Source organism: Typha latifolia, chromosome 1 (assembly GCF_019914945.1).
Source record: "Typha latifolia isolate L0001 chromosome 1, TyphaL0001v2, whole genome shotgun sequence".
Classification (NCBI taxonomy): Eukaryota; Viridiplantae; Streptophyta; class Magnoliopsida; order Poales; family Typhaceae; genus Typha; species Typha latifolia.
The window spans coordinates 11402305-11418763 of record NC_133086.1 but is presented as its reverse complement, the minus strand read 5'-3'; the positions used below and the strand labels follow the sequence as shown (position 1 = coordinate 11418763).

The window sequence follows — 16459 nt, the reverse complement described above, 5'->3', positions numbered from 1 at the left end:
CACTTAGAATATTTTGTACATAATTGCCAACAAATAAAAACCTAACTGTAGGGTATGATTACTTTCTTCTGAGATACCCTTAGTGTATGGCATGGTATGATTTATCTACAGAGATACCCTTAGCATATGGCAGATATGATTTATTTAACAGAGATACTCTTAGCGTATGACAGGGTATGCTCTGAGCTTGTGACATGATGTGTATCGAGTTTGGGGCCGGGTATCGTAGTCCAACATTATGGATGATATTCAGAGTTAAGACAGATGATTATGATAGTGAGAGATATGTGGATTATATCTGGCTCTGACATATACGATTATCTAGTGGTTGGCATGCATCATGAATCATCATTGATATGACTAGTATTATGAGATCATAATTGTTATACATGATATGTTGTTATATTCGGTGATATTATATGATAATTTCATCATGTGATATATTTTTGGTTGAGGCTATAATAGGCTCATTCATGAGAATTGATTTCATTCATATATATGTAATTGAGGATACATATACACATGCTCATATATGGCATCATGCTGCTTTCTGATTCATATTATCCAATACATGATTTACTCTCTTTTCACATCACTGATTCCGGGTAAGGTCTATTCATTGAGCCTTTTACTCATCGCTCTTCTTATTTCTTTTCTAACCCCCACAGATAATATGGTACATGATACCGACTCGAGACATTCCAAAGAGATATTTTAGAAAGATGAGGTGAGCTATAGACGCGATATGGTATAGAAGATAGTTTAATCAGATATTGAGTTGTACCATTATTTTATATTTGTACTTTATTGTATAGATGATAATTGGTATAATATAGGTTAGACTATAGTGTACTCTTGTATTAGTTGTTTAGTTGTACCTTGATGGTTTGTTGTGGCTTGTGTAGGTCCTGCTAGATTAATTAGTGATCTAGTTTATATTATTGTGGACTTGGATATTCACATGATAACAGGTTTATTTGGTTAATAGTATATTTTATATGTTGTTGAATTATGTGAGCATGGATATGTTAGCAGGTAGTATTTGATGATGTCATGATTGTATGTGCATAGGAGAGTATCTGCGCGTGATGGGCCCCGCCCGACCTGTCGCATACACCTCGCGTGCCTTGTGGGCACATGGGCATGCACGTGCCCGTGCCGGGCGGGGGCATTATAGGAGAGATAGGGGCAAAATTTGATTTCCCTCTGGGTTAGGTATAGGAACTTTGGGTTTTTTAGTTACTTTTTATACATAATATGACGAGTTGATCCGATCTGACTCGACCCGACCCGTATACTTAAACGTTTCAAACGGTCCAGTAGTATAAACCTAAAAATGACTCGATTATTAAACGAGTTATGCGGGTTGACCCATTTATGACTCGAACCCAATTAGACTAAACCCAAACCCAACTAAGAGCCGAGTTATCAAGACGGGTCAAATTTTGCCACTCGTAAGGCTCCCTGATTCGACTAGACTTGGCAATAGGGTTGAATAGATTCAAATCTTATTGCCTAATATAAGAAAAAACACTTAATTAAACTACCTAAACTAGAGTTCCTCATCGTCGGACGTTTGAACGGCCTTGAGGGCATTCAAACGCCAATTTATTTTCTAGCTCTTCTGCAAGCAAACTATTAGCTAATTGTTACTTGATTTTAATGATGAACCACCGACCAATCAAATAGGGCCTCCATTTCGTCACCATGTATAGGATGACAAGCATCTCCCTTTCATACGTCGATAATTGCTAACATTTAGTTGACAAAGCCTTGCTTAGAAAGGCTATGAGTGTGGCCCCTACATGAGCACAATTCCTATGTCGATCCCCAATGCATCACACTCGACTAGAATTCTTTAGTGAAGTCCAAAAGAGCTAGAACAGGTTTCGATGTCATGACTGTTTTTAACTCCTTGAATGCCACCGTTGCCTTCTCCGTCCACCTAAATATTGATGAATATATATTATTAAAGTAATTAAAGTCTATATAATTTATTTGCATTAACTAAGGAAATAAATAAATAAAATACAAAGAATAACACTGCTACATTGCTGGGTCGAGCCCAGCACTATTATAGCTAGGAGGAGAAGAATTGAGAAGGAAGAACAGAAGAGAAGGAAGAAGAGAAGGAAGAAAAGAAGAGAAGGAAGAAGAGAAGAGAAAGAAGAGGAGAAGGAGAGGAGAGGGAGAGGGAGAGGAGAGGGAGAGGAATCGGGTCGGCGGGGAGGGGCTTGGCCGCTGCTGGCCAGTTGGCAGCTCAGTTTTGACAAACTCGAGCCGAAGAGGAAAAAAGAGAGAGGGAGAAAAGGTGAGAGAAGAAGAGAGAGGAGGGTGGCGACGGGCTTCCAAATGTGCTGGCGTTCTAAGAGATAGAGAGAGAGAGGTTGACGAGGAGGAGAAAATGATAGAGAGAGAGGCGGTGGGGAGCAGGGCTAGCGGCGGCGGTAAGGCCCACCACAGCTAGCCAGTTGCAGCTGATTGGCTGCAGTAATGGCAGTAGGGGGTGTGTAACCATCAAATAGTGTGCCCCAAGTTGTGCCCAAATTTTTTTTAAGGTTAGGTGGTTACACTAGTGTAACCATCAAATAGTGTGATGAGCACCCACATCAACCGAGCACATGGGGATTGGATTTCTAAATTATTTTATTTTATTTTTTGTTATTTGCTTATTGCATTTTAGTCCATATATTAGTACTATTTAAAAAACCCTAGACACAAGTATATATCTAAATACTAGGCAATGATATCACTCGTTCGCTTAAATAAAACTCTGAAGAAATATTAAAAATGAAAGCATAGATGAACGCCAAGATTTTAACGTGGAAAATCTCAAACGGAAAAAAAACCACGAATACAAACTCGGATGAAAACTAATCACTAGTATAGTAGCAGTTACAAGACTAACTCACAAAACAACCCATCGATCCCAACGACTTTGTTCCTCTCACAATCTTGCTCGCTAGAACCCACGATTCACTGCTTCTCATGATTGAAGTCCAACCTCAGTAACCCTCGAGATTGATCTTTCGTCTAGATAGCCCTTAAGACGAAAGATTAAGTTTTATAGATGAGTAGAACCTTGTAAGTTGAAGAACCAATGTAGCCTCAAGAAGTCTCCTTCAATAATGATTCTTCAAACCCCTTAGAGATAGGGTATCACAATCCTTATATATGATCTCCAAGATAGAGCCAAATTCAAGTCTTATCCGAACTCACGAGAATCCAAGATTTTCAAACTTTGTTGGTACGTTCGAACGCGGCCCGGGTGTGTTCGAACAGCCTGACTTGATCTCAGGTGCGTTCGAACGGGCCCGAGTGCATTCGAACGCGACAGCTTGAATTCTTCAGGTTGCGTTCGAACGCGTTTGTGAACACAGCTCTCGGTTTGTGTGAACGCATGTACCCACGTTCGAACGCGTTTGTGAACGTAGCTCTTGGTCTGTGTGAACGCAATACCCATGTTCGAACGCGTTTGTGAACGCAGCTCTCGGTTTGTGTGAACGCAGTACCCGCGTTCAAACGCGGTGTGAACTGAATAGCTTTTCTCCAAAAATCTTGCAATTCTTCAAACTAGAGATATTCTAGACTTGTATAAAGCTTATATACATATAAAAATACACTTAGAATATTTTGTACACAATTGCTAACAATTAAAAACCTAACACAATTTGTTTTTAAGTACTTACGAGTCCAATCAGATGGGCGGTAGCCATCTATATAATATTGTTGTGCACACCGATTGGATTATTGAAAGAATTGATCTCTCTTTTGCCCTAGCTCTCTTCTTCTTCTCTCTCGTTCTCTCTTCCCACGACAGTAGCCATCACTTCGGCTCCTCCACTTTTAACCCCCTCTTGACCAGCCAACCACTCTAGTCCTTTAAGAGCGGCCCATTCCTACTATTCACTCTATCGACGCCCTAACCACCTTCACATTTCCTAACATTCTACCACCACCATCCATTCTAGCGCCACCCTATCATTGCCGCCCCACCACCTCAATCCAACACCTAGGAGTCCGTGCCTCCACCCACGGATTCCAAAACCTCTTCAAACCTTTATCCCACAGGTGAGTCTTTCCTGACTTTCGATCACTGATCTGACAATATCCATATCTAGCCATTAACATATCAAAATTTCACAAGAATCCAACAGATAGAGCTCTCAGAATATCTCTTAAAACTTTTGCCCTTATTTCTATGCAGAACTGGTTACGGATTGCCGCTTTTAAGGAAGATCGTATCTCACTTTTGCAATTCACAAGCTTAGTCAATTTGTGTCCAAACCTTGACAGCCTCATCTTGCTACTGTCCGTCACCTTCTTCAGTATCTAAATGTCATTCCTGGTCAAGGCTTGTTATTTTCACCATCTTCCTCTTTTCAACTTTGAGCATTCTCTAATGCTTATTGGGGTTCTTGCCTTGATTTTAAAAAGTCAGTTACTGGATTTTATTTTTTCTTAGGAGACTCTTTGGTCTCTTAGAAAGCTAAGAAGCAAACCACTCTCTCTTGCTCTTTTGAAGTTTTGGTATCAACAACCAATGAGCTTGTTTGGCTTCATCAACTTCTAAAAAACTTTCAGATTGTGTCTTCAACTTCTATTCTCATCTTTTGTGATAATCAAGCTGCTATTCACATAGCTTCCAATCCTATTTTTCATGAGCGATCTAACATATCGAGATCGATTGTCACTTTGTTCGAAAAAACTTTATAAAGGATTTTTGAAGCTTCTACCTGTTAGGACTAATCATCAGCTTGCTAATGTTTTTACGAAGGCTCTGCCAGCTTCTCTTATTTTTCCTTTACCAAGCAAGATGGCCATCTATAACATTCATGATCCTAAGTCCATCTTGAGGGGGAGTAATAGAACTACTGAAGATAAAATTAGTTAGCTTATTGTTAAGCTTGTACAACTGTCCTATAGCTATTGGTCTTAAATAGTTTGTTAGTTTGTTAGCTAACTGTTTCAAATAAGCTATTTATATATAGCTTCTTCCTCTTGTCATGCTTCAATTGCTTCATGCGGAAGTTTTCTTCTTCTCCCTTCTTCTTCAACAGTTGCTTTTGTTAGTTAGGACTTATCCTTGTCTAGTCGGTGGACCCACTTGTTGTTTTGCCTTCCTATGTTGGGTTGAATCATAGTTGCTTGTTTAGCCTTGTAGCTCATCCTATCTTTAGCTCTCTTTATATAGTTGTACACAGAGTAGAAATGGACAATGAATAATATTATCATTTCCTTTCCTCTCTCTCTCAATCTTACCTCCTTTCACCGGAAGCCCTAGGGCAAACCCTTGAGCGCCTCCTCCCTTGCATTGTCAACCTACCTCAATAATTAATCACCTTTCCTTGGTTAGAGGTGCATCAAGGCCTCAAAGTATGTGATTTTATTCGTTTTAGGAAAGTTTTGTTTTGCTTAAATTTTTCAGCATAGAACTTGGAATTAGATTATGTTTGTTCCAATGTGTTAAAATCAAGCATACGAGTTTGGGCCAAAACTTAATTCATAAATGCAAAATGAATCTATTTCTCCGATCACAAGCAATAAAGCATGCAACTTCTTGAATGTGTACTAAAATTTTTTTCGATCACTCCCCTTGGAATTTTTAGGGTCCACGTGACGTGATGCAGCTTGATGTTCCGCATTAGAGAAGATCACAAGTTTTGTCGTTGGTAGTTTAGTCTCCAATAAAGGGGTTGTAAGGAAGGTGGTTTGTTGTCGGTCAATCGAGGGCAATAAACAATGTGTTAATAATTTGATTAATAGGCTCATATGTTTAATAAAATATATATGGGCCTGTCATTAATGTTAAGCCCACTTAAGTGATCTATAAGTTTAAATTTATTTTTGAGCTTTAGAAATATAATTAAGTTGATATGGTTCTAAATGTGTAGAAGCCCATGTCACAGTTAATGGGCTTATGACGATAAAACTTATTGGGTTGTGATCCCTGAAGGAGGTTTTAATAAAATATCGATTCAGTTCATATTCTCATTATGTGTGAAACTGAAAAGTGTGAAAACCTATCCCTTAGAATTTCTCAACCATCTACTTTATCTTCCTTTTGGTATTAATGGCAATGTCTATCAATTCAGGTTAGTTTTTATATTATTTGAATATCTCTAGAATTATATCTACATGATTCAACTGATCCTATTTATTGGATTTATTGAAAGTCTTTCACAATGGAGAACCCCGCACCAGCAGTTTCTACGGATCGATGTGGTATGCGCAAAGAATGGGGAGCGAGTAGACTACATAGGTATTTGAGAAAATGTGGCAGTCTAAGGGGGATACAAGATGATAACTTTTGAAGAGAAACGAAGGGTAATGGTTGAATATCAATAACTATTATTTGAAGTTGACCGAATATTTGGTCCCTTGTGCCATATATTGTCAAACACTGCAGCATTTGAATTGCATGTACACAAAAGCACAGTGGGGGAACCGGGAATAATGCAGAAGGCAATGTAGTTTTATTGTCAAAACCCAGCCCAGTAGGAGTGCAGGCAGTTCACTCGATCTACTCTGCGACTTAAAACGAAGATGCACTAGTTTCCTCTCTAGCAAGGCATAATTGTAATTGAGTCCATAGTAAAGAATAGAGGAATATGAAGAGTAAGAACACTAATAAATTACTAGTAACAGCATTATTTGGGGAGAAATATTACGTCTACCACACATTTTTCTTTTACTTTTCCCTTATACACAATCACCGTAATCGAAAGAGCTAGCGTAACAATATAATATTATTTCGTTTCTCCACTCCAGCAAACGTTAGTAATAATCTCTTACAGATCTTTTGATCAATTACCTAAGCCTGCAGGGAAGGCGTGACGGCCGCCTCCACGCCCTTGTTGCCGGCAAAAGAGATCGGAGCCTCGTAGGTGCTGAATAGACGGAAAGAAGAGATGATGGAGAGCAGCACGAAGCACACGACCGCCCCGAAAGTGATGCCGACAGACTTTGTCGCCGTGTGGCAGAATTTGTCGAATACACCACACTCCTTGCTCCACGTCACCTCCGCGTCTCCGTTGTACGCAAGGTAGAGGATCTCCACCGACACTGTGCCCGCCGCTAAGATCACGTAGGTCAGTACCTGTAGATTTAAGCAGGGTACTTCGCGACTTTAGTATTGTTTCATGCTCTGCTAGCTAATACTATATATGTATGATCAACTATCTATAAGAGCAATAACTTTGTATGGTAATTACTGAGCCACACAAACATTTTTAATGGTCAGATTATCGTCGATAGTCCAAAATGGCGCTCTTATCCACTATATAGAAAGCGCACCATCATATGCATATTCGGACTGGAATTTAGATAGCTATCTTTGTGCGGAAACAACGCTGCGTCTAACCACTAGATTTGTATTACCGTCGAACTACATGAGGAAATAAAGGGAAAAGACCGACTCCAAAATATTTAAACTAGATTTTCCTTGAACTGATTGTCTCTATTGCAGGATGACCAATCTCTAAGTTCATACGAATGACTACTGTGGCAATTGTGTGTACTTATTTGTCATACACACACACACACACACAGAGAGAGAGAGAGAGAGAGAGAGAGAGAGAGAGAGAGAGAGACCTGATCGAAGAAGAAGACCATCCATGCCCTAGACAAGGTGGGGGAGCGAGGAATAGCAGTATAAAAGGCAGATATAAGGGAGTAGGCCGCACAAACACCATTGGCATACGCCAAGTACCTAATCCAGAATCAAAAACAATTTAACAGTCAAAAAACCAAAGAACAAAAGAAAAAAGAGCTATAAAAGAATATAGATCTATCAAGGGACTCGAAGAAGGTATGAGCAGACTTGAAGGCGCCTATGTTGGAATAGGAAACGGAACCATAGTCGTTGTTCTGGGAGTTTTTGAGCGTGACCACCAAAGCCGCAAGGCAAAGACCCATGGGCACCACTCGCAGCAACGTCTCCAACGTCCTCATTCCACTACTTATGCCCGCAACCTCCACCTCTTCAGAGCTCCCTGCTGTCTTCTTCTTCTTGTCCTCCACCATCTTACTCGCCATCTCGGCCGGATAAGAACAAAAGAACTAGAGAGAGAAGGGAGTGGCTGAGGAAGGAGAAACCTTGCCTTCTTTACCACTACCTGCTCTGGTGAGGTTGAGCTATTAATATATGGTGACAGAGTTAGGGGGAAGGGACCCCTCACAATAAATACGAGGGCAAGGGGGAGCGTTGGGTTTGGCAGGAGAATTTATTACGGGAAGATTTTTAAATCGTTTTGAAAAGAAATTTATTACGGGAATATTTTTCTTTTTTGGTGAAAGAACTTATTACGGGAAAATTAAGAGGGACAACGATAAGGAGAAAAGGAGAGGGCATCCGATCCTCTACGTCTCTTGGTGCAGAAAATTAATCACAGCCAGTATATTTGGTCGCCAATACAGCAATCGAGTTCAGAAGCTCAAATATAGCTGCTGTACCAAATTACTGCACCCTGCTGCAAGGAATCCTCTACGAAGGGTATGGGTAAGGGTCCGTTTCCCCAAGCAGTGCTGAAACCGACGACTTCTCTCAGCTCCAGCGACTCCACGTGTTAGGGGAGGCATTCAATTCGCAGAAACATCTCATCCACACTACCAATGGCTGCCATGTATCCAGATGCAGCAAATTCCTACGTCTGTGGCGGTAGATTATCTGCTGCCAAGTTGGACAAGTGTTGAACTCAAATTGGGTTCCAGCGCTTCATTCAACGAATCAAGAAACCATGTTTTACAGACATAAAACAGTCTTTGGCCTCGAGGGGCCATCAGACTAACGGTGCTATGCACCTGCATTTTGCTAGCATAACATGTGGCTCTTTTGGACAGATTCATAATTAATGTTGTTTTGCGGGGTAATTTATAGTAAAAAATTTAATTTTTAATTAACAGAAATAGACCTCCCTATTATCGAGTTACAAATTCAAATATATTTTTTTTACTAATTTATCCTTTCTCTAATACGACTTAGTCATATTAGCTCCACTCGCGATATTTGATTTATTGAAATGAGCCTATTTATCTAGTTTGATTTTTGCTTGAAAAAATAATTTTTTTTTGCCAAGGGGCGTTCGAATGCAAGTACCGCGTTTGAACAGGCTATGCGAACACCTATACGCGCTCACAAAAATAGATAACGTGATTTGCGCATTCGAACGACCTCAAGCTCATTTGAACGTGACCGTTCGAACAACTGCACTCGTTCGCAACAACAGAGAATTGTATTTGCACGTTCGAATGCGATCAAACGCATTCGAATGCGATCAAGCGCGTTCGAATGCACCGAGACAAAAATTATTAGTTTGTTAGGGTTTTAACTTAGTTATTTGAGTCCCTAGGATGAGCATCTATAAATATATAGAGGATATCCTAATTGGAGTTTATCTGATAATTAAAATGACATTATGTCTTTATCTCCTTCCTTCTTGCTCTAGCCATTGGCAGGGTCTCTCAACTCCTTCCTTCTACCGCCCATGTCCTTGGTTAGCTTCCTCTAACTCATAATCCCTCTCTTCTATAGCAATTTCCCTCCTTCACTCCGAAGGGTAATACCTAGCACCTATCTAGCCATTGAGGTGCTAACAAGCTAGGGTTTATCCGACCTTCGGCCACTGTTTTACTGATATCTCAAGATCTAGCAATCCAAATCCTTCTTGGATTTTTAGAAATCCCTTTTCAAGGGTGACAACATATCCAAAATTCAGGAAGATCCAATGGTTGGATCATCTAAAGCTTCCTTTGAAAGCCGCGTCCTTAAACTAGTCTATAACCGTTACGAATCGAATCAAGCCGGTTCATAACAATTGGTATAATAGCCAACGTTCCTTGGACCATCATGGCTACCACAAGATTGAAGGTAGCAAAGAAAACGAGCAACCCAGGCTTGGAGATAGACAACATGGCTCCGTCAAGGTCGCCATCTCCACTTCGTCCGCAAGATCCCATGGAGTACCTAGCCGATCTACCTCAAGCCATAACTTCCATGGCGCAGGTGATAATGGAGATGAAGGCAACCCTTGCAGACATGAATCAACAACATCCAAGGCATACACCAGATCCTGCCACCAGCAGGGTAGATGGACAAGGTGGCACCCCGCCGAGAACCAATGCAGCCACTGATCTGAATCCACCCGTGCTTACGGAAGAACCAACAATTGTTGCTATTTTTTCGGCTCCTCGACCAGCATCGATATAACCAGATCAATGCCTGTTCCCTCATGATCATTATCGGAGACAAGAGAATCGTCCCTTACCACAAGATCGGGTCTGGCATGGATCGATCCTAGTGGCACCATGGCAGCAACGTGACTAACTACAAAGGCGCCGTACCAATTTGCCACCCTTGCACCCGAGCGCTCCCGTGGCCCCATACCAAGAGGAGGAACCTTGGGAGGAGTGGGAGGAGCTACCATATCAACCAAGGGTCCAGCAACATGAGTGCCTCATTGAGGATGCGAGAATGTACGCGATCAAATGCTACAACCCCGAATCGTTCGGGTCGATTTTCCTAAATTTAGCGGGGGTGACCCTAATACACCTTGTTAGAGTCTTTTCTTATTGTATTAGTTATTTATTTGTTTTAAAACAAAATTCATGTAGGTCATGTTCAAACGCAGAATGGGTCACGTTCGAACGCTCTCGCGAACGCCTACATCAGGTTCGCAAAAATAGAGAACACAAAAAGCGCGTTCGAACATGGTCAAGCGCGTTCGAACACCTGCATCACGTTCGCATCGACAAAGAATGCTTTTTGTGCGTTCAAACGCGATCGGGCATATTCGAACACGATCGGTGGGAGTCCACTAGAATTAGGGTTAATTATTATTATTTTGGCTTGTTCGCTAGCCTCTATAAAGATGTGGAGGGCAGGCAAAATTATTATGCTATTGGATTATTGGTTTCTTGCCTCTCTATCTTCTCTCTACCCTAATCTCCTTCCTCCCTCTTCACCAACCTACCACCTCTACTGTTGGCAAGGTCTCTTATAACTTCTAATCTCCCTCGTCTGTCAAGTCCTCCCTCTTCTTTGGGATCTCGACCACTTCTTCCCCTTCGTCTTTATCCCTTAAAATACATCCACCATCCATAAACTTAACTTCCACTGCACCCGTCATCACCACCATCATCCGCAATATATCGTGTTTTCATCCTAGTTTAAGTTCGAATCTGTGAAGAGCAGAAATACAATAAAACATAGATCAGAGAGCTATGGATCAATTCCATTTGGTTTCATAATTTTCTAACTACGAGAGAATAATTGGTGAATATTTTTCCTCGGTTGCGCGGACTGCTTCCTGCAATAAATTTATATCTTAAAAGAATCGTTCCATAGCCTATCAGTGATATCACAGCCTATTAGTTTGGTACCGTAGAACCTAACATTGGTATTAGAGCCAAGTGGACCTCACACCTCTTTTAATGGTGGAAACAAGGAAGATGACATCAACAAGGAAACCAATGGAGAGCACACCAATAAGGAAAGACTCAACCCATGATAACCCTAACCGTGAGACCGATCTCTTTGGAGCGACCACGACAGGATTAAGTCAACCAACGTCTATGGATGTGAATATGGCTTTGGCGGATGAACTTAGAGGCATGTTCCAAATATTACTACATATAATTGACGCAATGCAGAATGATTATAATGCTTTAAAAAAATATGTCATGAACTGATTGACTTCCTTATCTACTCGACGAAGATCGATGCCTCAAGAAGGACCAGCGGTGGGACCACACCAAACCGATACCCCACAAGTTTAGGTGCAACATGTTAGTGTCAATGATCCTCTTTTACCTATGCTTACACATCATCCCCCACCTCCGATACAAAACCCAAGACCTACGGTGGTGGAACCCAAGAGGCGTGCGGCACCAGTGCGCTTCGTCGATGAGGAGGATTGGCACTTTGAGGATGATGTTGATCCCCTTGGAGATGGTGATGGTCGAGCTCGAGGATTTAGAGACAAAGACCAACATGCACAAAGGTTCAGACCTAAACCAAGGATCTTTCATGAACTTGACAATGCTATTCGAGGGAGAACCGCACACTTGGACTTTCCAAAATTCTAAGGCGGTGATCCAACGGATTGGATGTTTCAAGTGGAGCAATACTTTGATTGCCAAGGGACAGCGGAGGACACAAAGGTCCAGATGGCAAGCTTTCATCTCCAAGGAACGGCATTGTATTGGTATCGATCAGTTATTCATGGTGGAAGATTTACCGATTGGGCTGACTTTTGTAGGAGGATTACATGCAGATTTGGGACAATGGCATATGAAGATTTTGCTGCCACATTAAGCGAGATGGTTCAGAGGATGACCATTTTGGAGTACCAAGCTGAATTTGAAAGAGTTAGTACTCGATGTGAGTCACCTTGGCCTAAATCGACACTGATTAGCACATTTATTTTACTACTGCGGGAGGAGATACAGGCGGATGTTTGTGCTCTTTGTCCTACCACTCTAGGGCCTTTTCTTTCGATGTGATGAACATTTCACCCCCGGTCATTGGTGTTCCAAACCGATCGGGAGTTTGATGCTGAACGATGGTCTCGAGGAGGACGATGAGGTTGTTGGTTATGGAGATTGTTTAGACGAGGTCCATGAGGAGGCCATGGAGGAGGGCACAAAGGAAGATATCCAAGCTGAAATATCGATGCATGCATATTCAGATACTTCCGCACCGAGGACATTGCGGGTAGATGGACTCATTAGAAAGCATTGTGTGTATATCCTCATCGATTTAGGGAGTACACACAACTTTCTAGATAAAGTAGTGAGGAGATTGGGCTTGGATGCTGAACCGACTTCGGGGGTTTGACATTGCTGTTGGAGATGGCATGAAGCTTCGGGCAGAGAACTTATGTCGTCGGGTTGGTATACGGGTGCAAAGATGATACGATCTTCCCTTTAGGCGAAGGTTCGATCTATCCCAATTTTCAGATCTGGACAGGATCTGATACGGTATTTTAAAAATAGATCTTGAAAGATGTAGTCATTGAATATACTTGAAATTTTGATATGTTGTAGCCCTTGAAAAGATCTTTCCAAAACTCTAGTTTTAGGTAAATCGGATGGTGGGATCTTGAGATATTGTCCAATCATTAGACAAACATCAAGGGGTCCGTCTTTGGATCCGTGGATGGAGGCACGAGATCCTTGATGATGGTGGAGGATGGTGGACCGGCGATAATGGGGTGGCACCAGTTAGTAAGTGGAGGTGGAAGGGTTATGGATGATGGAAGGGTTAGGGCAAAGTGATAAATAGATTGGAATAAGGGGGAGGAGTGGGCCGCCCCTAAGGGACTAGGGTGATTGGCTGGTCGAGAGAGGCTAGAAGCGGCATCGCCGAGGAATGAGAGATCGAGAGAGAAGAAGATGAAGAAGACAAGGGAAAAACTCAATTCATTCAATAATGATTCTATGGTTGCCATCCACACCTTTAGAGGCTAACCAAACAATTCAAAAATGACAATTATTAATCCTAAAATAGTAGATTTTTGTCGATCGCGTTCAAATACACATTTTGTGTTCTCTGTATTTGTGAACCTAATGCAGGCATTCACAAGCACCATCCACGTTCGAACGCACATTTTGAGTTCTCTGTTTTTGCGAACCTGATGTAGGCGTTCACAAGCGCGTTCGAACGTACTCCATTCGCATTTGAACGCGACATATAGAAAACTTATTTTTCTATGAAATAAACACTAAAACAAGAACAAAAGACACTCCTAAAGTGTATCAATGCTCGAGATGACATCGGTGAAGTTTGAATCGTATCATAAGGACACGACATCATTGTGGACTTCTTGCACTGCGAGGAGCGGACATTGTCCTTGCACTTAGTGGTTAGAGAGTTTGGGGCTAGTCACATTTGATTTTCAGAGCATGTGGATGAAATTTAAACCAAGAAACAAAGATGTGTGGCTTGATGCCGTTCGTTCTCCACTAATTCCTGCAATGCAGCCGATGGTGGGGCTGCCTTGTGCGAATGATTTGGCTTATCTTCTTTAGTTAGGACTAGCAGGAGATGAGCCTCAAATGAGTCCAGATACTACCATCCAGTTGTCTAATTTATTAGATAAATTTGTTGGACTGTTTGAGGAACCAAAGGAGTCGCCACCAAGGCGAATAGTGGACCATCGCATAGAGATTATGCCCGAGGTTGCACCGGCGAACATGAGGCCATATCGGTATCCACACATGTAAAAGGAAATTATCTCCAAGATGGTAGCCGAGATGTTGGAGCAAGGCCTCATACAACCAAGTCATAGCTCTTACTCATTGCCCATGCTATTCGTGCGAAAGAAGGATGGGACATGGCATTTTTGTGTCGACTATCAGGCACTAAACGCTATCACCGTCAAGGACCGATATTCCATTTCAGTCATAGAGGAGCTGTTCGACGAGCTTGAGGGGCGACCATATTCAGCAAGCTTGACCAGAGGGCCGGGTATCATTAAATTAGAGTTCACTCGGCAGATGTGCACAAAACTATCTTCCAGACTCCGAACGGGCACTACGAGTTCTGGGTTATGCCGTTTGGTCTTACCAATGCTCCAGCTACTTTTCAAAGCCTCATGAATGATTTTTTTTCGGCCTCTGCTGCAAAGGTATGTCTTAGTATTCTTTGATAATATTTTGGTGTATAGCAAGGCTGAATTAGAGCATTGACGATATTTGGAGGATATGCTGAACTTGTTGAAGCAAAACCAACTAAAGATTAAGAAGTCCAAGTGCCTATGGGTAGTACCACAAGTGGAGTATTTAGGCCACATTATCTCAGCTGAAGGTGTAGCGGCGGATCCTCAAAAGATAGCATGCATGACTACTTGGCCGATACCTATTACTACCATAGGATTGTGAGGATTCTTGGGGCTGACCAGATACTATCGTTGCTTCATCGCCGGGTATGGTATGATCGCTGCTCCTCTCACTTCTTTGTTGAAGAAGGACTCTTTTAGATGGACGGATGAAGCCAACTGAAAACAACAATGACAACGTCGCCCGTTCTAGCTCTACCGGACTTTACCAAAGAGTTCGTTGTGGAATGTGATATGTCGAGAGTTGGCATAGGAGCTATACTAATGCAAGGAGGACGTCCCATAGCTTTTCTTAGCAAGACTTTATCACAAAAATCTCAACAATTATCGACCTACGAGAGAGAGATATTGACAATTCTGCATGCAGTGACTAGGTGGAGGCCTTATTTGATCGGTAGGCGATTAATTATCTGAACTAATTAAAGAAGCCTTCCATACTTCATGAAATAGTGTATACACACTCTGGCACATGTTACGACCACGCCTCTGACTATGGAGCTCTGATACCAGCTTGATACGATCTCGCCTTTTTGGTGAAGGGTCGCAATTCTTAATCTGGACTAGATTTGGCACAGAACTTTGAAATAAGATCCCGAAATATTCTGCGGTCGGATCGACGTAAAGCTTTGATATGTTGTAGCTCCAGAAAACAGCTTTCCAGCAAATCTAGTTACAGGCGAATCGGAGTTGGGGATCTCGAGATATCGTTCAATTTGTAGACAAAGGTCAGAATGCTCTGTTTTGGATCCGTGGATGGAGGCACGAGATCCTAGGTAATGGTGGATGAAGGTGGACCGGCGTTAATGTAGTGGCACCGGTGAAAAGTGATGGTAGAAGGGTTGTAGTTTATGGAAGGATTAGGGCAAGTGTTGGATAGATTGATGGAAGGGACTAGGGTGATTAGCCGGACGAGGGAGGTTAGAAGCGGCATCGCCGGGGATTGAGAGAACGGGAGTGAAGAAGACAAAGGAGGCAAGGCAAAACTCAATCTCAATAATCAATAATCAATTTGGTTGCCTACCACATCCTTTTATAGGTTAACCAACAACTCAAATTAACCCTAAAAATATAATTTTCGTCGACCGCGTTCGAACTCGCCCGACCGCGTTCGAACGCACCGAGTTCGCTCTTCTGGATTTGCGAACGCGATGCAGGCGTTCGAACGCGCGATCGAACGCACCTGTCGGTATTTGCAAACGCGATGCAGGCATTCACAGTGCGTTCGAACGCACAGTACATTCTCTTCACCACGTTCACAAACCGCGTTCGAACTCACTCCACCCGCGTTCGAACGCGACTTACAGAAAACTTATTTTAATGGAAATTAAACACTAAAACATGAAATAAAAACACTCCTAAAGTGAATCCATGCTCGAGACAACGTCGGTGAAGTCCGAATCGTATCAACACAGCAGAGATGGGTCACAAAATTACTGGGGTATGATTATGAAATCGAATACAAGAAGAGAACAAAAAATAGAGCGGCGGATGCACTATCGCGCCAACTCAATATTGCCGAGCTCGCAGCATATTCTTATCCTATCTTTCCCTTCCTTGAGGAGCTGACATATGCATGTACATTTGACCTAGATGTTTTAAGATTATTATAGGAGGTGTTGGAA

The 16459-nt window shown here is 42.0% G+C and overlaps 1 protein-coding gene across 1 annotated transcript; it reads right to left on the bottom strand.

Moving 5' to 3' along the window:
- Window positions 1-6612: 6612 nt before the first annotated feature.
- LOC140802381 (CASP-like protein 2A1) lies at window positions 6613-8149 on the bottom strand. The gene is made up of 3 exons (XM_073157928.1): window positions 7823-8149; window positions 7594-7711; window positions 6613-7099 (listed from the first exon to the last, which is right to left on the bottom strand). Exons 1-3 carry the CDS (start codon window positions 8035-8037, stop codon window positions 6815-6817), a joined length of 618 nt encoding a protein of 205 aa, XP_073014029.1. The 5' UTR covers window positions 8038-8149; the 3' UTR covers window positions 6613-6814.
- Between the last annotated feature and the right edge of the window lie 8310 nt (window positions 8150-16459).